The following is a 22653-nucleotide window of genomic DNA, read 5'->3' as shown; positions in this document are numbered from 1 at the left end:
GTGTGGAGCTATTGATCCTTTGTATTTCTCTGGGGACACGGAGCGCGGAGGGGAAAAGGCATCACAGCCGTTGCATCCCCCGGGGGACCCACTCCCCTTGCCCCGGTTGACGCAGGAAGCGTTGCTAAGGTGCACACAGTCTCCACGCAACATTAGGAACCAGCTAGGTTACAAAGCACACAGCGCCAGGCGTGGTGCCCGCTCTGCCGGCTGGGCAGTGGCTGGCTGAAGGGAGGGGGGCTTAGGACCAGCTCTAAGGGGAGGCAGCGGCGCCCAACAGTGACCATCATTGCACATACCAGCCGCCTGCTTTACAGAAGCACCCTGCACGGGAGGAGATCCCGCGGGATGCAGCCCCCCCCCCCCCCCCCCCCCCAGAGCGACGGGCGGGAACCTGCCAAAGGTGCCAGGCAGAGCGGTGCCAACGTACAAAGTCTTTTAAATTAAAATATAACATTCGCCTGTCTCCCCTTCCCCTTCCCCCCAGTGGGCTAGCTGAGATTTTTCTCATTTGTATTAGGGTGTGTGTGGGGGGGTAGCCATAGGGCCTGCCCACAGAACCATCCAAACCTTTGAGGTCAGAGAACAAAGCCAGCTGCGCACAGCAATGGTGGAGGGGTGGGGTTGGTTGGAGGAAGGGCCTGGCCTGTAGTCAAGGCTGACCCCATAGTCACCACGGTCCCCGATCCGCACTGTGTCCCGGCCCTACCCAAGGTGCCGTGCAATGCGGGGGCATGGCTGTAGCTGGGGGGCGTGACTAGCATCCACACGGTAGCTGGGCCCTGGAAATCAACTATGGTCCTGTAAAGAGGAAGGACCAAACTGACTGGGTTTGTAGCATTTCCGCCTTTAGGAGCTTATGGGAATTAGACATCCCCATCCCCCTGCCTTGATGGAATTTGGGTATCTAACCCCCTTAGGCGCCTTTGAAACTCCCAGCCTCAGAGACCAGGATGATTTCCTAGTACAAACCAGCTGCTCGCTAGCCAAACGCCAAAGCCCCTGACCCCAAGTGGCTTGAGAACGCATCTGTGCAGCGAGCTGGAATTGCAGGGGGGAGCACAGAGAAGCGCCCATGTTAAACCAGCCGGGAGCTCGTCCGGACTACGTGGAGACAAGAAGCCAAAGCGGCGGGTGGCGGCTTGCACACAGACCACGCGCTCGCGTGGCTAGCCGGGAGCGCCGTGGGTGGCCGGCTGCCGGCTGGAGCACAGACACTGATGCGGATGCTTCCCCTGCTCCCCGGCTGTCCCAGTCCTCGGGGAACCCACCGGGGGACGGAACGGGTCTTGGTCTCAGCGCAGCTCAGCAGCCTTGGCCGAAGGAAAACCAATCTCAGCCCCAGACTCGCCAGTCCAGCGAATGCCGCCTCTGAAGGGCCAGGCAGCCCCAGCGGTCACCGGTAGGAGGGATGCTGTTGGTGTTGCCTTGCCGCACTGTCTCAAACCAATAGGCGGCTTCTAATCACTGCTCCCAGCAGCATCCAGGGAGCTGGAACTAGCCAGCTCGGCAGGGCCCCTCGCGCCATCCTCAGGGCAGCCCCGGCCCCCCTTCCTGTCCCGGGGAGGGGCGGGAACCTAGTTATAAAACACTTCGTCCTCCGAGAGGGAGCTGCTGTCCACGTAGTGCAGGGAGTTGCTGAGCCGCTTCTGGCCGACGCTGGTCGTGCCCTCCTGCTCTCTCCCCACGCAGGCCTGCTCCTTCTCCGAGCTGTCTGCCCGGGAGCTCCCGGTCCGCGGGGAGCCGCAGGGGAGAGCCCCGGGGAAGGGGTGGGTCGAGGTCCACCTGTCCACTCCGGAGTGCACCCAGGGTATGGGGGAGGTGTGGGTGGAGGAGGAGCAGGCGGGCAGGCTGCCTTCCAGGTGGGGGCTACTTATCACCTGGGGACTCAGCACCAGCTTCTCCTGCAGGTAGATGCTCTCCAGGTCTGAAAGCAAAGCCGGGGAGGGGAAGAGTGTGTCAGGGACTCAGCAGGGCAGGCTACTGGCAGCTGGCAGGACCCGGGAGAACGGTCAAGGACAACACTTTTGGGAGTGGCCACCAATCCTGGGTGCCCAGCTTGAGACACCTGGAGGCGCTGATCACCCATGGCTCCAGCTGGAGTTGCTGCGTCCTCGGTCCATCCAGGGCCCCAGTCCTGCCCTCAGCTCCTGGGCTTGCGGAAGGGGATCCCCCAGGGATGCAGCATTGGCCTAGTGCAGGGGTGCCCCTGTGCTCCATGGCCCCCAGCTGCCCAAACACCCCCCCCCTTGGAACAAGATGACAGAACTGGAGCCAAGGAACCACCCCTGACTGATACAGGACACCAGCAAGGATGGCCCCGAGGGACCCTCCTGAATCTGTTCCATGCAGGGAGGGCTGGGGAACATCAGGAGCCCTGCAGGGCCGCTCATGGCAGAGAGGAGGGGGAAGGTACCTTGAAGCTGTACGATCTCCTGGGAGCTGCCCCCGTAATTCATTTCTTCATCGTCTAGCGAGGACCAGGCGCTCAGGGTGGCCTCGGTGATGGCGAATTGTTCAGCGACCCCTGGGCAAGACCGTGGGAAACCAAACACAGGTTACAAGGGGAGGGGATTGATACTGGGCCGTGTCCTGAACCTGGCTACGCCAAGGTAAATCTGGAGTGACATCACTGAAATCAGAGCGAAACTGGATGAACACCAGTGTTCCCAGGAGGAGAATCTGGCTCGTCCCCGGCAAACCAGCAGAATTCTATCGCCAGGACATAGGAAGTCCCAGAGGGGATCCAGCCACGCTCCATCCAGTCCAGTGCCCTGTCTCCAGCCGGGACCAGCACCCTGCTCGGGGGGAAGGTGTGATAGGGGGATCACGATATGGAAAACGCTGGATGGCAGTGAGGCTGAGGGAGTTCTAGCCGGGTCAGGCCCAGGAGTCCTCTGCATGGGTTACCATTTGGCCGACAGCTAAGGGACATGCCAAATGCACGGGCACTGCTCCCCGCCATTCTCCCCAAGGGATGCCCCAGTGCGCAGCCACTTGCAGTGCTCCGTCACGCCGCTGCACAAGTGGAGTCGCTGCTGGTGCATTCCCTGCTCCCCCTTCCCCCAGCACAGATTATCCCCTGCAGTCTCCCCGCTGCCCACCCACCTGCTGCAAAGCGTGCCTCCCTCAGCTCGTCCGTGAGGTAGGAGTAGTGCTCTTCCTCTGTCAGCCACGGCTCACAGCCCACCTGCGGGGCGCTCCAGCCTTTCCACTCGATGAGGTGGGCCACCCGGCCGCGAGCCATGGCGGTGGGTTTGGTGATGTGGTCCTTTATGGTCTGGACTAACCCTAAAGCAGAGACGGGAGGAGCTGGACTGAAGCGGGCGGGATTCAGAGCAGTGGGATCGATGCACCAAGACTTGGTGCTGAATGAACGTCCTGCGTGACTGATCATGTCCATGCTGGGTGGGCATCTGCACTGCGGTAGCCAGTCCCCAGCCAGCCAGCCCCACTCACCACAATCCTCTCCTAAGGGGCCACTACAGCAGCTGGCTTGGATTTCTCCTGGGGCTTCCCTAAGGAGCTGGTCAGGAATCTAGAGGGACATTTATAAGATGTTGCCTGGTTTGGGATTGAGGGGCGCTGGTGGAGTTGTGGGTGGGACCCGAGGTGGAGGAGTGGAGGGGGGAGGGGGGCTGTGGGTCAGGATTGAGGGGCGCTGGTGGAGCTGTGGGGGGGACCCGAGGTGGAGGAGCGGGGGCTGCGAGTCAGGATTGAGGGGCGCTGGTGGAGCTGTGGGGGGGACCTGAGGTGGAGGAGCGGGGGCTGCGGGTCAGGATTGATGGGCGCTGGTGGAGCTGTGGGTGGGACCCGAGGTGGAGGAGTGGAGGGTGGAGGGGGGCTGCGGGTCAGGATTGAGGGGCGCTGGTGGAGCTGTGGGGGGGACCCGAGGTGGAGGAGCGGGGGCTGCGGGTCAGGATTGAGGGGCGCTGGGAGAGCTGCAGGCGGGACCCGAGGTGGAGGAGCGGGGGGCTGCGGGTCAGGATTGAGGGGTGCTGGGAGAGCTGCAGGCGGGACCCGAGGTGGAGGAGCGGGGGCTGCGGGTCAGGATTGAGGGGCGCTGGTGGAGCTGTGGGGAGGACCCGAGGTGGAGGAGCGGGGGCTGCGGGTCAGGATTGAGGGGCGCTGGTGGAGCTGTGGGGGGGACCTGAGGTGGAGGAGTGGGGGGCTGTGGGTCAGGATTGAGGGGCGCTGGTGGAGCTGTGGGTGGGACCCGAGGTGGAGGAGCCGGGGGGAAGGGGGGCTGCGAGTCAGGATTGAGGGGCGCTGGTGGAGCTGTGGGGAGGACCCGACGTGGAGGAGCGGGGGGCTGTGGGTCAGGATTGAGGGGCGCTGGGAGAGCTGCAGGCGGGACCCGAGGTGGAGGAGCGGGGGGGGAGGGGGGCTGCGGGTCAGGATTGAGGGGCGCTGGTGGAGCTGTGGGGGGGACCCGAGGTGGAGGAGTGGAGGGGGGAGGGGGGCTGCGGGTCAGGATTGAGGGGCGCTGGTGGAGCTGTGGGGGGGACCCGAGGTGGAGGAGCGGGGGCAGCGGGTCAGGATTGAGGGGCGCTGGTGGAGCTGTGGGGGGGACCCGAGGTGGAGGAGTGGAGGGGGGAGGGGGGCTGTGGGTCAGGATTGAGGGGCGCTGGTGGAGCTGTGGGGGGGACCCGAGGTGGAGGAGTGGAGGGGGGCTGCGGGTCAGGATTGAGGGGCGCTGGTGGAGCTGTGGGGGGGACCCGAGGTGGAGGAGCGGGGGCAGCGGGTCAGGATTGAGGGGCGCTGGTGGAGCTGTGGGGGGGACCCGAGGTGGAGGAGTGGAGGGGGGAGGGGGGCTGCGGGTCAGGATTGAGGGGCACTGGCAGAGCTACCTGCAGGATGCCCTGGACTGGAATAGCAGGGGACGGGGCTAGTGCAGGTTGGAACTGAAGTCCACCATCGTCTCTGCCTGAACCGACCTCAGCCTGGGGCACTCCCAGCCTGCCCCTCTCCCAGGTGCACCCTCCCTTGGCAAGGTGGGGTAATGTTTCCTCCCAGCAAGAGCGCCTCCTGCAGGCCTGCGGCAGCACTTCGCGCAGCGCTTTTTGCATGGCTGGAACTTGGGGCTATTTCCCTGAAGCAACTCCATTTTCTCATGTCTCGTTGAGCAGGGAGTTACGTGACACTTCCCAGGGCAAACAATGCAGCTCTCTGCGGGTGCACTGACGCGGTATCTAACCGCCCCCCTCAATAGAGCACAGCAAATCCTGGCATTCAAGTGGCACTAGAGTCTGGGTATTAGACCCCTGCGGCTGGCCCCAGGGGGGCTTGGGTGGCAGGGCTATAAAACTGCCACGTAGACATTCCCAGGGCTGGAGCCTGAGCTCTGGGCCCCCATGAGGAGGGAGGCCAGCCACGGGTGTCTAGCGGCCATGTAGACGTACCCTTTCATTCCACGCCAGAAGATGCTACCTTGCACGGCACAGAATTTCTCTTCTCAAGAGTGAAGTTAGCACTGGTGCAAGGAGCTGGATCGACAAATTACCACTGACCCCAGCTCAGCTCCAGCCCAAACAAGAGCAGCACCGTGCCCCTCCGCCCTGCCTCTGGGGCCAGAGGGACAGTCAGTCTCCAGGGCTCATTCATTCATGGATCAGCCTCTCTGCTGAGTGCCAGCTGGGATGATGGGCACCAGTTCACTAGGAACTGGACTGAGCCCCCTCAAACGCATCATTACATACGGGCCAGTCTTCAGGTAGTCACGGCTCTTAATGACCTGGGCTGGATCCCGATTTCCCGGTGCTCGCATTTTGGACAGCTCACCCAGGGGTGATTCCAAAGCCAAGTGAAGCCCTCAAGGGAATGTCTACATTGCAATTAGATGCTCGGGGCTGGTCTGTGCCGGCTCACAGGACTCGGACTATTTAACGGGTTTTCCAGGCCTTTCGGACTCTACCGGGAGCTCTTGCAGCAGGGCAAACAGGACGAGCTGCCCCTCACATGCAGTCCTGGCTGAGAAAGCCGCCACTTTTATAAATCGGAGGAAGGGGCGTGGCTAAAGCATTGGCCACGCCTCCGAATGGCCTTAGCCCCACCCAGAATTGGGAAGCGGATAATAAAAGCCTCCAGCTGCTCTCTCTCTAGTGTGAGGTGGTTGTTTAGGAGACCTGCTGGCCCAGCCTTAAGTGGCTAGAAGAAGAGGCGAAGCATCTCTCCCGTGCTATCCAGCTCCTGGTGCCTTGCTAAAAATCACCATTTCTGTTATTTTACCCTTTTTATTATAAACTTCACGGTGGTTTTTCCCCCTTGCTAAGCCAATAGGAAGCTCCCCACGATCTCATGGGATTTCCAGGGGCTCTGGGTCCTGAAGACCTGACCCCTGGTCAGAGTGTTGCCCCCTGCATCACCACAGCTGTGAGCCGTGTGCCCCCACATCTGTCTGCCCGGGTCACCTCCTGAGCAGGTTCTATCTGTTGTGCTAGGTGATGACAGCAGAAAACAGCTGTGGTGGGAGGCCATGGCAGGAGGGGCGTCTCCCAGGGAGCCAGGGCCAGTCCCATGGAGGGCTCTGGAGACCTTGAACCAGACTGTGTGTTCAGGAGGGAGACAGGCTGTTGTATTTTGTATCATCTGGGGCTTTGTCGGGGCGTGTGGCTCCATTCCTAGATACAATGAATTGCAGAGCTCAGGCCTAGAGGTCGGGAATGTAGGGGTCCCTGGGGCCAAGTGTGTGTCTGGTGGGATGGGGCATCATCTCCTGGCCAGCTGCAGATGGGGGAGGGGTTCTGGCAGCATCTGGGGGAGCTGTGCAATCACCTGAGGCCAGGTGTCCCCAGCAGTGGGGGATGACAGAGAAGATGCTAGATCCCCCTCCCCACCAGCATCCCCTCAGTCACTTGGGCCAGCATCACCCACCGCTCGCCATCCAGGTGCTGCCTTGGGCACGGCGAGAGCTGGCTGTTGTGTCCGGGCTGCCCTACCAGCTCCCCGAATGGCTCCATGTAGCCGTTGAGTAGGATGGGGAGGCGGGTTGGGACTGAGGGGCACCAGCAGCGCTGGGTGGGAGCCTGGACTGGGCTGGGAGGGCTTTGGAGGCAAACAAACGGATACCCGTGATGCTCCGAGAGGATGGACCGGGCCATGTCTGCTCCCACCCCCACCCCATGCCGTGCTCCGAGCAGAATCGTCCTGCCTCCGGCACTGGGGCCCTTTCTCCGCTGCGGCTCTGGGCATTATTCCAGCGCCACCGGCCTCATGGAGAAAAGGGAATCAGGCCAGCAGGGCCAGCCGGCTGGCAGTTTCCATGGAAACAAACACCTTATTAATCTCCACCGCACACAATTAATTACGCCGGAGCTGGTGGGGAGGGGGGGGGGGGAGGACGGGACAGACGGGGCTGCTGCTGGAAGCAGATAAACTCTCTTCCCTCCTCTTCCCTCTCCAGGGCCAAGGCAATTAGAGCCGCTCAGCCTGGCCTGTGGGTCCCGCTGGTCTCTGGCCTGGGGGAGGGAGGCTGCTTGTTGTTATGGGCAGCGCTAGCTTCTTGCAAGAGCCACGGGTGGCTCTGAGCTGTGAAAGGCGCGATGGCATTGACCAGAGGATTTGGATGGCTCTACCCCTAGGCCGAGCAGTGGCCCTACCCCTACCAGAACCAAGGACCCTTTAGTCTCGTCAGCCTTCGAGGTCAGGACGTAGGGACTCCCCAGGCGGTGACGAGGCGGGGCGGGCTGTGTTAGCCAGTCTGGGAGTCAGAAAGGCTCGCAGGGGCTGGGTGTATCCAGCAGCCTCGCTAAAGAATCCCCTTTCTGTTCCCTGGAGCCAAGGCATGGCTCTTGTCCACCCCGAGGCCCGATCCGGCAGGAGGATGGGCGCCCCTGGACAACCCCTCAGTGGGGGTGGGATCGGGCCCCTTCTGGGATCGGGCCCTGGCTCTAGCAGTGCTAATGCCTGTTCCACTTGAATGAAGAATGAGGAGACCCCTTCAGGCGAACCTGTCAGAAAGCTCCTCTGAGACCGGGATTCACCCCACCAATGGCACGGGGGGCAGAGAAGCCCCTGCTGGGAGCTCGGCTGGAAATCTGGCCTGGCTGCCCCGTCCTGCATCTTTGCACCAGTGCTCCTCTGGGAGGCTGTGCTCGGCCGTCACGCCAACCCAGGGCTCAGGGGTGACGGAGCCTGGCGGGAGGGAGGGATGGTCTTTACCTACCCACCAGAGAGGAGGTCGCCAGGGCCGTGACGTTGTAACCGCTGGAGCCGAATTTGGAATCGGAGAGGATCCCACTGGATGTCTTGAAACATTTCTGCAGAGGGAGGAGAGACGCAAAGGCTGGCAAGACCGGCTGGGTCAGCGGGGAGAGAGCCGAGTACCCTCAGCCAGCCCCACGTCTAAGAGAGGGGACCCATGCAGGCCAGGGGTGGGGGCCTCCAGGGCGGGGGAGCCCCCAGAGGACCCAGCAGCCAGGACGAGATGTAACGGATGGGTGGCATTCGGCTGCGGACTCGTGAGGGGGGCTTGTGGGACCATGTCTAGTGTGCTCTGCTGCTGCAAAGGTGGTTGCAGAAGTTCCCGTGCTGGTAACTCCAGGGGCAACTGTAGTTAAGTGGCCATCATGGGGTTAACTGGGTTGCACAGAGTATTATGGGATGGAGCTCCATGCTGCCCTTACTTTCCGATTTAGTCTGGCGTAGTTCCCCCCTGCTCCTCCCCCCCATGCTCTGGTGTGATGCAGTCAAATAAAGCAGCAGGTTCCCAGCCTGCAGGCGGGTGAGTAGACTGATCTTTGGTGCCGAGCCAATCCTACAAAACTCACAGAGATGTGCGTGGAGGGAGGAGGGACATGCTCAGTGTCTGCCGGGTACCTCCCAGCTGTGCCAGTCTGCAGGGCTGGTTCTACACCCGCTGGCACAGAGTCCCACGATGGCTAGGGTCTGCAGGACCTCACTGTCCCACGAAAGCCCAGTGGTCCCATTCAGGGTGAGGACCCTGTGGCGGCCTTGTGGCCCACCAGAGCCTCCCCATCCTCGCCGGAGCTGAGCAAAGGCCAGCTGATGTGATCACCTTGAACCTACCTCCTCCACTTGCCACAACCTGGCCAACCTCCCCTAAAAAGCACAGCTTCTTGCATAGCAACCACCACATGCATCCACCAGGGGGCACCGCTTCAGCCACACCCTGCCTTGCATTCTCCCAGGAGCTCAGCATAGGGTTCCCAGACTGTAGAAGTGCAATGTACCCCCAGGGCCACCCAACCCACACTGACCTGCAGAGGGTCCCAGCAGAAATCCATCTGGTTTTCCTAAAACACACGGGAGGAAACGAATTAAAACCGGTGCCAAACCCAGGGCTCCCCAGCCACAGCCCCTCTTTAGCTGCAGATTTGTCACGGGGTGGAGGGGAAACTGAGGCAGCTCTCTGAGGTGGGGCCTGTCTTCTCTGTACAGCGCCTAGCACAGTGGCTCCTTCTTCTGTCTTCCTTCCTCCTGGCTTGTTTTAGTCATTCATTCCCCTCCTTTCCCCATTCTCTTCTTCTCCACTCCAGCAAGTCACTGCTTTTGTCTTGTTTTCCCCCTTAACCTTGACTGGGGTTTGCAGGTGGATAATTCTTTATTCAGACAGCTTGTCTGAAACACACAAAGCTACACAATTCTCTAAGTGGGGGGGACAGCAGTGCGGCCTAGTGAGCAGGGAAATGACTTGCCCACAGTCACGCAGCAGGTTAGTGGGAGAGTGAGGAATAGAACCCAGGTGTCCTGATTCCTAGGACAACACTACCTCTCTAACTCCCTTTCACGGTTGTTTATAGAATGGTGTTGGATGGACAGGCCTGAACCCAGCACTGGCCTGGCCAGGTAGCAGCAGCTTCCCCCGCCATATACACAGGGTAAGGTAGTGCTGTTGGTGTTGACCTGGGGGAGGGCTGGTCAGCTCCTTAGGACAGGGGCTGTCATTCTGTCCTGGGTTTGTACAGCGCCTTGCACAATGGGGTCCTGGGTCATGACTGGGGATCCTAGATGTTATAATAATAATAATAACACGGCCCATTCAGTGCTTGGCCTCACTGGAGAGGCTGCCAATAAGCACAGGCAATACGGATCCCTGGCCACTTGGCCTTTGTCTGAGCCACCAAGCGGCTGTTATGCGGCCCACTGAACAGCCTGTAATAGTTTTCATTCCCTCATGAACGGGTGAGCGGCTCCCCCGCCTGTTTCCCATCCCTGAGTCATCCTATCTCCTAGAACTGGAAGGGACCTTGAAAGGTCATCAAGTCCAGTCCAGTCCAGCCCCCTGCTTTCACTAGCAGGACCAAGTACTGATTTTGCCCCAGATCCCCAAGTGGCCCCCTCAAGGATTGAACTCACAACCCTGCATTTAGCAGGCCAATGCTCAAACCACTGAGCTATCCCTCCCCCCATCCACACTCCTTGCCAGGGGAACTCTCAAGGTGACCTTTTGGGCTGCAGGGAAATGTTTAAATCCCCCCCACCCTGGGTGACCAGACAGCAAGTGTGAAAAATCGGGACGGGGGTGGGAGGCCTATATAAGGAAAAGCCCCAAATATCAGCACAGTCCCTATAAAATCAGGACATCTGGTCACCCTACCAGACCATTACAAGCCTCAAGGTTTGTTTGCCAAACAGCAACTAGAAGTCAGTTATAACAGCCACCCCCACAGGTCATCAGCAGGGTTCGAACCCAGGTCCTTCAGCAGCACGGTACAGCTCTTTGGAGCTAACTCCATTAGTCGGCAGCAGCAGCCACTACCTGTTCGTCTCACTGAGGCCAAGCTGCTGGAAGGGGCCACAACACATAGATTGCATATTCCTGTAGCACTTGTGATGATTGTCCTGGGGCCTGACTCTTTGGTTACCTTGCTGTTATTCTTCTCCAGGGCAGCTGCAGGCACTTGCTGACTGTCATGGTGGGTGGAAGGAGGGCACTGTGGGTGGCTGGCGATGGAATATTCCTTCTGAGCACTTGTGAAGAATTCTGCAACCGAAGGAGAAAAGAGATGGGTGAGAGAGAGACGGGCTGGGCCTGGTAACCCTACTTTGCTATCTATTTACAGGGCAGTTATAAAAGAGAGGCTTGGAAAATTGGGGAGGGGGGAGATGGAAAATTTCAACTTTTTGGCCCAAAATTGAACCCCAAAACTTTCAGTTTGGCAATGGTGCTGCGGTGCCTCATGGGAGTTGTAGTTCAGCTGCCTCGTGTCCCCATTCTCCTCTATAGGACAAGCTCTTCAGCCAGACTACATCTCCCATGATGCACCGTGGTCTTGCCTGCTGTGCTACCACAGCGCATCATAGGAGTCCATGGCTCTGGTGTCTCATGGGATATGTAGTTTGATGGGGAACTTGGCCCACAGAGGTGAATGAGAGCGTGAAATAGCCAAACTACAACTCCCATAGGGCACTGGGGCAGCATTTCCAAATAGAAATATTTTGATTTTCAGGTGTTCAGCTTTTTGACGAAATGTCACCATTTTTCAAGGAAAGCAGACACTTTTTGTGAAAAATTTTGTTTAGTCGAAGACCTAATTTTCCATCAAAAACAGCTTACGTGGAAAATTTCCCACTAGGTGTGACAGAGTGCTAGGAGCCGAGCACAGACCCAGCGTTCTGCTCGCTGAGGCATTAGCTAGTCCCCGCTGGGCTGGATTTAACTGGGGGGATGGGTGCTCAATGGTTTGATTAGGTACGAGGTTGATGAGCTAAAGCGAGCAATCAACCTGCCAGCTGCCAACAGGTCAAGGCGAGGAGGGAAGTGCAAGGGGCAGAGGCTGTGGGATCCTGAGATCTCTGGAGAGAGGGCGAAGGAGGCTGCTTACTTCCCATGGCATGTTGCTGGACTGGTGGAGGAGATCCAGCAAATAACACACAGGTGCTTATAAACTTGGAAGCATCCAGCCTCTTTGGGTGGTCCCGAGGGTGGAGAAGGGAGCCTGTTACACAGGTCTAAGTTATGGATCAAAATATGCCATTGTGGGGATCCAGAGGCTCTCTCAGTGGCTTCTATGCCACTTAATACTGTATCTATCTATTCCCTCTGCTCCTCTCTGGCCCCTTCCACCTGACAGCCACCCAGTGCTCCACAAACGTTAATGGTTCAGCCTCACACTTCCCTTGTCAGTATTTGGGGAAACTGAGGCACAGCCTACCAGGAGTGTTCCTTGGCAGGAATGGCCACCTCCCTCCCTCCTGCAGCAGTGCTCTTTAGTAATCCCTCAAGAGCTGACCAGGCGGTTTGAACTTTGGCTTGTTTTATGTTTGTACAGCGCCTAGCACCATGATTAGAATTGATAGGCTTATTTTATTTAATTAGGCTTGAAAACCATTAATACATTTACTGAACTGGGCAACATCGTTCGTGGTGATTGCATGTCTGATGGAAAGTCCGGAAGAGGTCAAGCAAGTGCCGGATGTGAAAAACTCAGCACAGGAGGAAGTTCAATGCAATTAGCAAAAACGCCAAACACAAGATCCTTAGAACCAACGTCCTACATGTCCTATATGGAGCAAAGGCCTGGAAAAATAATAAGTCCCTCTAGTACAAACTGAACAGCTTTCAGCGCAGGTGACAGAATCAGCAACGAAGAGATTCTAGATCAGGCACAACTACCGACATCAACGCTAATGCTGCAGAAGAAAGGATGGATGTATTTGGAACACAGCACGATAATGGCTGAAGGAGAGTTACTGCATCTGAATATAAAAATGGTGGGAAATGAGTGCAGGCTGGGGGTAATTGGGCTGTTTGCCTGATGCACCTAGTAGTGTGGGCAGACTGGCGATGATGAGAAAACATCTGCCCTTAAAGCGCTGGGAGCTAGGACACCAATTGACACACCTGGTCCTTACAACAGATACAACTCCGACCCGTGTAGCCACACGCCAGGGCAATCAAATAGAGGAGAATTACCTGAGCCCACTTAGACAGGCCCTAGCCATCGCTAATTCCATCCCCAAGGGCAAGAAAGCCCATGCACCCTACAGTATTCCCCGCACATCAATGCATTTGGAGTAGTTTGGACCAGGGGCGGCTCTATGTATTTTGCCGCCCCAAACACGGCAGTCAGGCGGCTTTCGGTGGCACGCCTGCGGGAGGTCCGCTGCTCATGCGGATGCGGCGGCATGCCTGCGGGAGGTCCGCCGGTCCCGCGCCTTCGGCATACCCGCTGCCGAAACTGCAGGACTGGCGGGCCACCCCCCGCGGCTTGCTGCTCCAGGCACGCGCTTGGTGCGCTGGTGCCTGGAGCCGCCCCTGGTTTGGACCAAGAGGAGAACAAATTTTAAAGTCGAGGGCCCTTCGTGGGAAATGACAGGCACAGCTCTCGCTGTAACGTGGTGTTTGTGGCCCGCAGAATAAATTGCGCGGCCAGGCAAGCAGCAGGAAAAGCTCAGGAAGACAGGCAGGGAGGTGAAGTGTAACAGAGACGGGCAAAGGCCGTTGCGAGAGCCCCTGTGCTGGGGCTGTCTCTTCTAGGTGACCCGCGTTAGGAAATATAATTGGGCCCTGGACCCTTTCATGCTGGGATGGACACACAAGGCCTGGAAGGCAGCTTTGGATTTTTTCTCTTTGGTGCTTACTTTGCATTCAAAATTCAGGTCTTGTCTACTCTGGGTTTCCAGGGCGACACTAGGGCTGGTTGGAGACCTGGTCAGATCCTAGCCTCAGGAGTGTCATGAGAGTAAAAGCTGATTAACTGAGAGGGAGGGTGGGAGGGAGGGAGGTGATTTTATTCAGACTCTTTAAACCTCTTGGGTTTGCTTTGTGTTAAACAGGCATTTGAGTCAAACACATGGCAAACGCTTGGGAACAAAAGCCCCTTTGCTAAAGCTCTGACACCTTCTCTGCTGCAATTTAAGCCTGAAGAGCGCTGACACCCTCCATCTCTAGGATCTCCAAGGAGTCCTCCACCAGGACCAGAGACGAGCAGATATTTCAAAGGGACAGAGTTAGGAAACGAACCTTTTCCAGCCTTCTTTATCCATCCTCAGGAAGCGAAAAGGCCACAACCACTTCCCTTTCTCTCTTCACAAGGCCCCTTGGAGCAGTCTGGGTTCAGCATTAGCATGGAGCAAGGACTTGTGCTGCCTTGTCCTTCCCCCGCAATCCTCATCGACGTCTGAGTGCACAACCAGTTTTGCCTCTGTCCCCGCCAGCCGTGCCCTCCCGGGAGTTTGCTAGGGAGAGGATCGGCTAAGGATGTTCCTGTACTCCTCGCCCAGTGTGGCATGTTCAGAGAGCGTTGGGGGGAAACTAGCAGAGCTGCTGATGGAGCCGGCTGACCGTGCTGGGCCTGGAAAAGGGAGCCCATGGCTGGTTCTCTTCCACCCTCATCCACCTTCTCGGGGAAGGTGTCACCTACTCCTTTACCTGCACTCCAGTCCAGCCTGCTCAGATGGCACCTTCTCCACATCTGCCTCCGTTCTGATCTCTGTCACCACCGCCGTGCCTGGTGCTCTGCAGGCCAATGCACGATGACAAGCGCCCTGCTTTGACGAACTTCAGGTCTGTGGGGCCTCCAAACTCCTACGCCCCCGTCACATGACTTCCTACTGGGAACAGCCCCGTTGGCTCCACTGGGATTAGCTCACAGCAGTAAACACGACCCCGCCGGAGTAAGCATCCGAATGCTCAGCCCCTTAGGGTACAGAGGTGCGAAGCAGTGCAGGCAGGTGCAGCATTGCCAACTCTCCTGATTTTGTCACAAGTCCCATGATAATTATTGTTTCCCGTAAAGCCCCAGCTCCTGGAGTCAGGTGGATCTGTGATGATTTCAGCCTTCGTTCTTAAAGAAGTGTCTAGCCCTCATGGCTGCGGAAAAAGCTTCAAAATGTGACCCCCTAAAGGCTCAAAAAGCAGAAGGCAAATAAAAAGAGCCCCAAATCTATTATTTTTATATAATCTCATGATTTTAAAGCCAATCTCATTATTTCTGGTGAGCCTGACTCCTGATTTTTCAACCTTTGGAGTTGGCCCTGCTGTAGGTGTAAGCATACCTGCCCTGGCTTTGTGATCTAGCCAGCATGGGCCTGAAATGTGAGGACGTATCCAGGGTTCCAACAGGCTGGTACAACCCGTGCCAAAGCCCCTCCTGCTACATCTTCATGGCTATTTTCAGCTGTGCTAGGCAGATCAAAGCTAGCGCGGGTACATCTACCTACACTGCATTCGCACCTCGGATTATGGGGTCGACATGCCCTAAATTTGACAACACTGTCCATGTGCATGACACACACCAGGGCCAGTGAAGGCCTTGGCTTGTCTAGACATGGGTCTGGAAGGCGTTAGCTCACGTGGGGTAGGCTTTAACTCAGCCCCTTTAACACATGTTGAAGGCACATTGCCTTGTCTACATTAGGCTGTTAAGACATTAGCTAACACCTTCCAGACCCTAGTCTAGACAGGGCCTCGGTCTGTATGGGAACCTGTGTGTCCCTTCCACATAGGGAGGGCTTAGAACAACTCTCCGCGCTGGAATCTGGCCGGGGCACGGGGGTCCAGGCTACGACGCATGAAGCCACCTAGAGTCACCAAGATACTGTTCAGAGCAAACCGTGCCCTGCAGCCCTCTGTGTTTTCCATCTGATTTCAACATCTGCCTCATAGGGTGACCAGATGTCCCATTTTTAAAGGGACAGTCCCGTTTTTGGGACTTTTTCTTATATAGGCACCTATTACCCCCCCACCCGCTGTTCCGTTTTTTCATAGTTGCTGTCTGGTCACTCTACCTCATACCCTTAAAAATCTCATCCCCTTTTAGAACCCGGCGGGCGGCCGCGTTGCCTTTCACAGCTGATTTTATGTATTTTATCCCCAGTTCCTGAAAAGCCATTGGCACTATCTCCTGGAAACCATGTTCTCACGCCCCGCTGCACCCTCGGCGCCTGCTTTCAACTCAGGGCCCTCTCCTGCCCCGCTGAAACCCTGCAAGCTTCCTCAGCGGGAAGCCCTTGTCCTCCCTCAGACAATGCAGCCCATTCACAGCTTTGGCTCTGATGCCCCCGGCTGCCTGACCATGGGGAGGAATATCATGGAGGCAGGAAATTAGCTTTCAAGTGTGATTCTGCTCAGAGATGTGCCTTGATATAAAGGGTTTTGTGAGGCGCCATGTTTATTTGTCCTCAAAGGTACTTTGGCAAATCCTCTATTGATTTCAGGCACCTCAATACCTTTGAGGATCTAGGCCTCCAGTGACTCCAGATCAAATGTGTCCCCTTTCTGAGTAAAGAGATGAGGTCTTTTTAGCTCCCGGCCCTGCAAACTCCTCCGGGCTCTGAGGGTCATGCTGGGGGTTCTCATCCTTCTCCCCATCCATCACCAGTTGCAAAGGATCAGCTGGCAAATTCTACACCCGGGCAGCCCCCTCGTCTTCAATGGGGCGGATGGGAATAGAGGGGCCAGCTCTGGCGATGATGCGGGAGGCAGAATTGAATCCAGCTCACCCCGTGCTGGCTCATGCAGGGCGAACGGGAGCCAAACGTGGTTGTGTCCCTCAAGCGAACAGGGTGGGATTCTCGATCGCCCTACGCCTCGTGCAGCGGTTGGCGCTGGAGCAAAGCGGTTGTGAACGGCTCCCGCACGCAAATGGTCAAAACGAAAACCACCTTGGTCCTGAAAGCAGTTCAATCCTCTGGAAATTGGCGAAGTCTGAACAGATCAGGACTCTTTGAACCACCTCAAACAGGGTCCACGCGATGGCTCGCTAAGCAGCTGAGCTGAATTGGTTTTTTTATTAGTGTTTATTATTTGTATTTTCACAGCAGGTGGAAATTCCAGCTATGGAACAGGGCCTCATGGGGCTAGGCGCTCTACAAACACAGAAAATCTCCCCCATGGAGATGGGCTCTGAGCAGGGCATCCGGGGATAAAGTCACCCACTCTGGAAAACACATTCGAGAAGAAGGGGAGAACTTCTCAACAGTTTGGCCTGGTAGCACGAACTCAGGACTGGGCTTTTGGAGACCTGGGTCCTAGTCCAAGTTCTGCTGCTGGGTGACCTTGGGCAAGTCCCAGCCCTGCTCCGTGCCTCAGTTTCCCCATCTGTAAAATGGGATAATGAGACTGCCCTCCTGTGCACAGTGCCTGGAGCTCTATTAGTGAAAAGTGCTAGCTGAGAAGGCGGTGTTCTGAATCTTATTTACATTTTATGCCAAATCTCTTTTCCAGCTTCAGGCCCCCTGCATAGCCTGGCTCCGGGTGGCGCAGTTGAGAACACCATGCTGTGTGTAGCACCGGTCCCTTTTCATGGCTCCTTTCCAAGCAGCACCTTGCAGCAGGTGCTAACGTGCTCGCTAGAGTTCTCCCTTTTCACATCCTTCTCCCCAGCAACTAATCTCCCCCGGGCTCCCAGCGGGCAGAGCCCTAGTGCATGGCACTTGGCGGCATCCTCCACCTAAGAGGCTCTGCAGACAGTAATATTATTAAGTGTAACCGACGGTTCTGGGTGGTGAGTCATAGGCACAAGTACAGTATGCCACTCCTGCCCAGATTCACAAGGCCACATCTAGGGAAGGATGCCACAGGCTGATGCTAAGGCCTTGGGAGAATAAAATTCCTCTTCTCTACAGATATGTATAGGGGGTGTATCTGCAGAGTGCCATGGGGTCTGGTGCAAACCTAGGGCATTTCAAAGGCTTTGCTTCTCCATAAGCAGTCTCTCCTCTGCCGGTTCCGGCAGCACTTAAGGCTTTTAAGTGTGTGTGTACAAGGTCTTTGCACACACACACACACACACACACACCCTATATAAAATGTGCCTGGATCTGGTTAAAAGAGAAACCGGAGCTTTCCAAATGGAGTGGAAGCATTTAAATACACAGCTCCCCCCGGAGTTGAACCGCACCAGATCTAATCCGTCTGCTCTGATGTGGGTGGGTGTGAAATTAGAAGCGTCTGTAACAGCCACCCACTAAGAGGAACTGCAAAATGTTGGTGTTTTGGGATAATGTAAAAGCACAGTTGGGTGGGCTTTTTTTTCTTCTTCGGGCCAGTGTTGATTTGGGTGGATTTGTATTTTCTGAAATCCTGTAGTAACTGAAAAAGTGGATTATTTTTACAAGGCTGGTTTTTGTCTTCAACTCCTGTGAGTCTGACCTGAGATTGGAGCTCTGAGGGGTGTCCTACCCCAGGCAGCTTGACAGAGCACAAGAGATGTAGATCTCAAAGGAGATTGGTAGCATTACCCCCATTTTACAGGCAGGGAAACTGAGGTACAATAAGTGGTAATGACTTGCCACAGGTCACCCAGTGGAGCCAGGACTAGAACCCATGTATTCTGAAGTGTGAGCGCACACTCTGTCCACTAGGCCACACTGCCCCCCTTAAACTTACACCACTGAAGTGCCACACAGATATTTACAGATTTCCCCTCACGCTGCTCCTGGGAGGCTCAGTGCGAGTGTGGCCCCCTTTGTCCTTGTCACCCGGGTCCACCTGGAGCTGAGGCCTTATCAAGAACCCTGGTGTGATCGCACCTCACCAGCAGCCAACAGCAAGGTGTCCCCTCACTGCTCTGAAAGCAAAAGAAGGACCGAGACACACAGCCATGGAAAAGCCCTGCTGTGCAGACTGTTTGTACCTGCACCGTTTGGCTGTGAAGATCCCGAGCGATTCAAACATACGTGACTCAAGGGAAATGGACGATGGCTCCCGGGGAGGCATAGCTGGCTTCCGTGTCACTCTCCAGGCTAGGCTGATATCGAGGTGCAGCCTTTGCGGTGTAAGGTGACGTGTGTCATGACAAGGGCCTGTCTAGGCCTAGCTGTGCGCACGGGGCCATGTTTTCAAAAGGACTCCATGTGCTTGGAGAATCTGGCCGATGGCACTCTCTGTCCCTGGTCTGTTTTGGCTCCAGTGTCTCCTGGACTTTGTAACGGGCCTTTCATCTCTAGTTTGTATTCAGATCAAGTCAGTCATGATTTAAAAGCTGGTGCTATCTCAGGGCTGGTTTTCCCATGAGACTGATTTCCACATCCTAAATATCACCTGCACACCCAGCAGTCTCCAGGAGAGAAGCCAAGACCCTGAGTGGCCCCTGCCCTCACCAGCGGTTGCCTCTGGGTTGGCAAGGGAGTGTTGGCAGAGGATGCAGGGCGTTGTGGTGCAGGTGTTGGAGCTAAGCAGAATTCGCTACGGGTACAGGCCTGTCACCTCTCCTGGCTGCTCTTCCCCCCCACACCTCTTCCTCTAAGCACTTCACATCCAAGGGCCCAAGACCTCCCCATCAACCTCCCCGTGATTGTCCATCAGTCCAGAAGCAGGGAGCTGGACAGGGGCGTCTCTGCCAGTGGGAGCATTTTCCCAGTCCCTTGTCCATCCAGGCAGGGTTCCTATGCGCAGCGTCCACTGTCTCCTTGGCCTCCTTCTCGGCATGGCCTCCTTCTCGGCATTCTCGGTGTTGGTGTCCTCAGCTCTGTGTCCCCTTCTGGACCCCTTGCTTTGTCCCTGTGACCTGTTTCCCCATCCTGGTTTGTTCATTTGTTGTCCCCAGTATTCAGTATATTTCTGGGCCCTGGGGCCCCTCCCTCACCCGAGAGCCTTCTGTTGCTTTGATGGGCTCTGCCCACCAGTCCCAATCACCAAATAGGCTCCAACCTTTCACCAACACCCAACTCACTTTAAAAAGCAGCCCAGTAGTACATGAGGAACACATGCTGACACCAGCTTTCCTTGTGTGTCATGGAGTCTTCACCACTGGTTCTTACTGGCACAGGGAGGCTAGTCCCAGTGTGCAGCCTTCTCCGTGGCGATGCGCACTGCACCCCAGAGGTGGCTGCATTTTGGCGTGGGATGAAACGATCATTACAAATTGCTTTGCAATGCAGCTTTTAGGATGAAAGCCTCTGTTATAAGGGAATATTTCCTTGGAAAATATGACTCTCTGGGCTGAATTCAATACAAGTTGCCCATGGAAGCTGAGGACTGACCAGGGTTTTTGGGACTAGACCCCAGAACGCTGCCACCCCTGTTGTAACTCCCATACCCAGGTTGCTTCAGGGCTGTTTTACCATCTGAAATCACCCTGGGGCAATGCGTGGGAAAGATTCTGGGCCCGATTCTGTGTATGCGGGCATAAATCAGGAGTAATCCCACCGATCTCAGTGGACTCACACTGGTGCAAACAACGGGGACCTCTAGCTCGATGATGCTCGCTTCCCCCAGGCTTCCCACCTAGCACCAAATGCCTCCCCTTATTGCCTGCTCCTCCTGGAGTGACTGTCCCAGAGATGTGGCAAGTTGTCACTGCCCCGGGGTTGGAAGACTGGTACCTGGCTGTCTGCATGCAGCAAGGCAGGACCTGTCGTGGCAGAGTCTGTCTCATCCTGGCTGTGCAGGGCAGATGCTGCTCTGGGACCAGGGCTGACACGAAGGGGCTTGACCAAGATGCAGAAGGCTGGGGTTCGGGAGGGGGAGATTGGGAGTATTATGACGCTCAGACCAGGGCTCCCTCCAGACAGTGGCTGGAAACAGCTGTTTCAGACAAAGGTGCAAGAAACCCCCTAGTGGACACAGATGGAATAACCTGCCTTTAGGGGCAGTTTCTGCCTGACCCACCTCAGTTAGTGTCCTGTTTATGCCCTGGAGCATGGGGACTTTTACCCAGCACATGAGTGAAGTTCCAGCCAGTGTCCCAGGGGAGCCTTGTAGTAAAGGCAAAAGCTAAATGCCCCACCCCCAGATCTGCCCCTGCCCCCCCAGCCAACAGCCCTCGGCTAGCAGGGAATAAAGCCATTCCCTGACTCCTTGTCCTGAGTCTCTGTTATATTCAGTACCCCCCCCCCCCACACACACACACACACGCGCATCCGAGGGGCTGGCTGGCAAGGCGGGGAATGGGCAGACACCCCCATGGGGGGGCAGACACAATCCTTGGCCTGGAGAGCAGCTGCCTTTGGATGGCAGGTGCGAGTCGTCTTCTCTCTCCCCTCCCCCCAGCCCCAGTCCTCCCTCCGCGCTGGATGGCACTCACCTTGGGACACGCAGGACCCCATCATGGGGGGCTTCTCTTCATCCGCCTCGTGGACAGCTGGGGGCTCATCTCTTCTCTCCCCGGCTCGCCTGTTCCCAAGCCAGCTCCGCCGCCCGCCCGAGGTGCGGACAGAAGACCCAGCTCCCCCTCCCAACCCCCCCCCGTTTTATTTTTTTCTTCCTCGGCGCTCGGTTACTCCTCCTCCCTCGCTCCCCCCTTCCCCAAGTTTGCAGGCGACTGTGGCAATGTCTCCGGCGAGCTGCAGGGGAAGAGGAGGCAGGTGGCGGGCGCGGCGCGCGGAGGAGAGACAGACGGACGTGCACACACCGAAGGGAAGAAAAAAGGCAGCTCTCTGCCAGTCAGGGCTCCTTGGGGGATTAGCCGGGCTTTAGCCACCTCCCCTCTCGCCTGGCTGCTCTCCCCGCCAGCGCTTGCCAGAGCCGGGAAGCTGGCGGGGGGGGGGGGGCGGGGAGGGAAGGGGGGCTTTGTCCTTCCCTGCCCGTGGAGAGGAGCCCACTTGTTGTGCTCCCTGACAGCATGGCGGCCCCGTTTCTCCCCGCCCTGATCCCAGGCGCTGCCTCGACCCCTGAGTCCAAGGAGGGTTAGGCCCAGAGGCTCTGCCCGGGAAAAGGGACACCCTCCCCGAGCCGGCGGTGATGCTGAGGGGGGTTACAAACAGGCTCCTGACAATGTAACATCAGCCCCCCCCCGAGCTGTGACTGAACCACTTTGCAGGGGCCCCAGAACTAACACTTGTCTCCGCCGGCTGCTGAGATCAGCATGCGGGGTGGGAGGCTTGAGTGACCTGGGGGCAGGGGCTTCTCAGCGAGGGGGGGCTTGATGTTGGAGTTTGCTTCCCACTCCCCCCACCTGCCCAGTGAGCTGCACTTTGCTGCTTCCAGGGCAAAGAGGGCGGCTCACCCCTCGGCTCTGGCATGCGCTTGGGGGCAGGGATTGTGGTGGTGATGGTGGGGCGGCTCCTAGGGAAGGCAGAGGGGGGTGTTTGCTTGTACCAAGGTCTCTCTGTCAAGACAGGACTAAGCAACCAGCGTCGTCCCCCCCCAGTTTGGATTATGGGCAGCCCCCTGGAAGCAGCCAGCACTGGAGATTTTCAGGCATAGTCTGGGCTTATGATATTTCCGGTCTAAGTCACCTGGCCCAAGAGGTTGGGAGAAATTCCCTTTACAGTACTGCGAGTCTTGTGATATGTGGTGTTTTTCTGAAAGCCCCAGCTCCCGGAGCCAGAGGAATCTCAACTTTCCTTTGTTCCTAGTAAGCTTCCAGCCTGCCTGGTTGCAGAGGAAAACATGGAAATGTGACCCCAATGTACCCTAAAAGCTCCGGAAGTAGAAGGCAAAGATAAAGAACGCCACATTTATTTTTAAAAAATCTTGATTTTTAAGCCAAGCTTGAGGTTTTGGGGGGACCTGGACTCACGAGGCTGGTGGTACCACTTTGGGGGCTGAAGAATCGCAAAGCACCAGCTTGTCTTCTCCTTAACAAAATCCTTAGCTCCTCAGCTGGTGAAAATCCCCGTTGACTTCAGCGGAGCTGTGCCAGTTTAGAGCAGCTGGGGATCTGGCCCACTGACTTAAATGGAGCGACACGGATTTGCGTCAGATGAGGCTCTGCCTTTTAATTTTTGTAGACTAGAAACTCCAGCAAGTGCAATCTCAAGGTGGGTCAAAGCGGGTTAGAAGCTCCCAGTCTGCCCGAGCAG

At 57.0% G+C, this 22653-nt stretch overlaps 1 protein-coding gene across 1 annotated transcript; it reads right to left on the bottom strand.

The window, feature by feature from the left end:
• Nucleotide 1: 1 nt before the first annotated feature.
• FAM131C (family with sequence similarity 131 member C) lies at nucleotides 2-21329 on the bottom strand. The gene is made up of 7 exons (XM_005281774.4): nucleotides 20934-21329; nucleotides 10827-10945; nucleotides 9219-9254; nucleotides 8165-8258; nucleotides 3109-3291; nucleotides 2417-2527; nucleotides 2-1927 (listed from the first exon to the last, which is right to left on the bottom strand). Exons 1-7 carry the CDS (start codon nucleotides 20956-20958, stop codon nucleotides 1578-1580), a joined length of 918 nt encoding a protein of 305 aa, XP_005281831.1. The 5' UTR covers nucleotides 20959-21329; the 3' UTR covers nucleotides 2-1577.
• Between the last annotated feature and the right edge of the window lie 1324 nt (nucleotides 21330-22653).

Source organism: Chrysemys picta, chromosome 21 (assembly GCF_011386835.1).
Source record: "Chrysemys picta bellii isolate R12L10 chromosome 21, ASM1138683v2, whole genome shotgun sequence".
Lineage (NCBI taxonomy): Eukaryota > Metazoa > Chordata > Testudines > Emydidae > Chrysemys > Chrysemys picta.
The sequence above is the reverse complement of the archived record's forward strand: the minus strand, read 5'-3'. Positions and strand labels throughout refer to the sequence as shown.

What these genes read in the sequence shown, in the direction of transcription:
- FAM131C (XM_005281774.4), bottom strand. Translation starts at nt 20,958, where the DNA reads ATGATGGGGTCCTGCGTGTCCCAAG. An exon ending in GGAGGCACGCTTTGCAGCAG is followed by an intron (nt 2,528 to 3,108) that starts GTGGGTGGGCAG and finishes GGTCTTGCCCAG; the next exon opens with GGGTCGCTGAACAATTCGCC. An exon ending in GGAGATCGTACAGCTTCAAG is followed by an intron (nt 1,928 to 2,416) that starts GTACCTTCCCCC and finishes CTTTGCTTTCAG; the next exon opens with ACCTGGAGAGCATCTACCTG.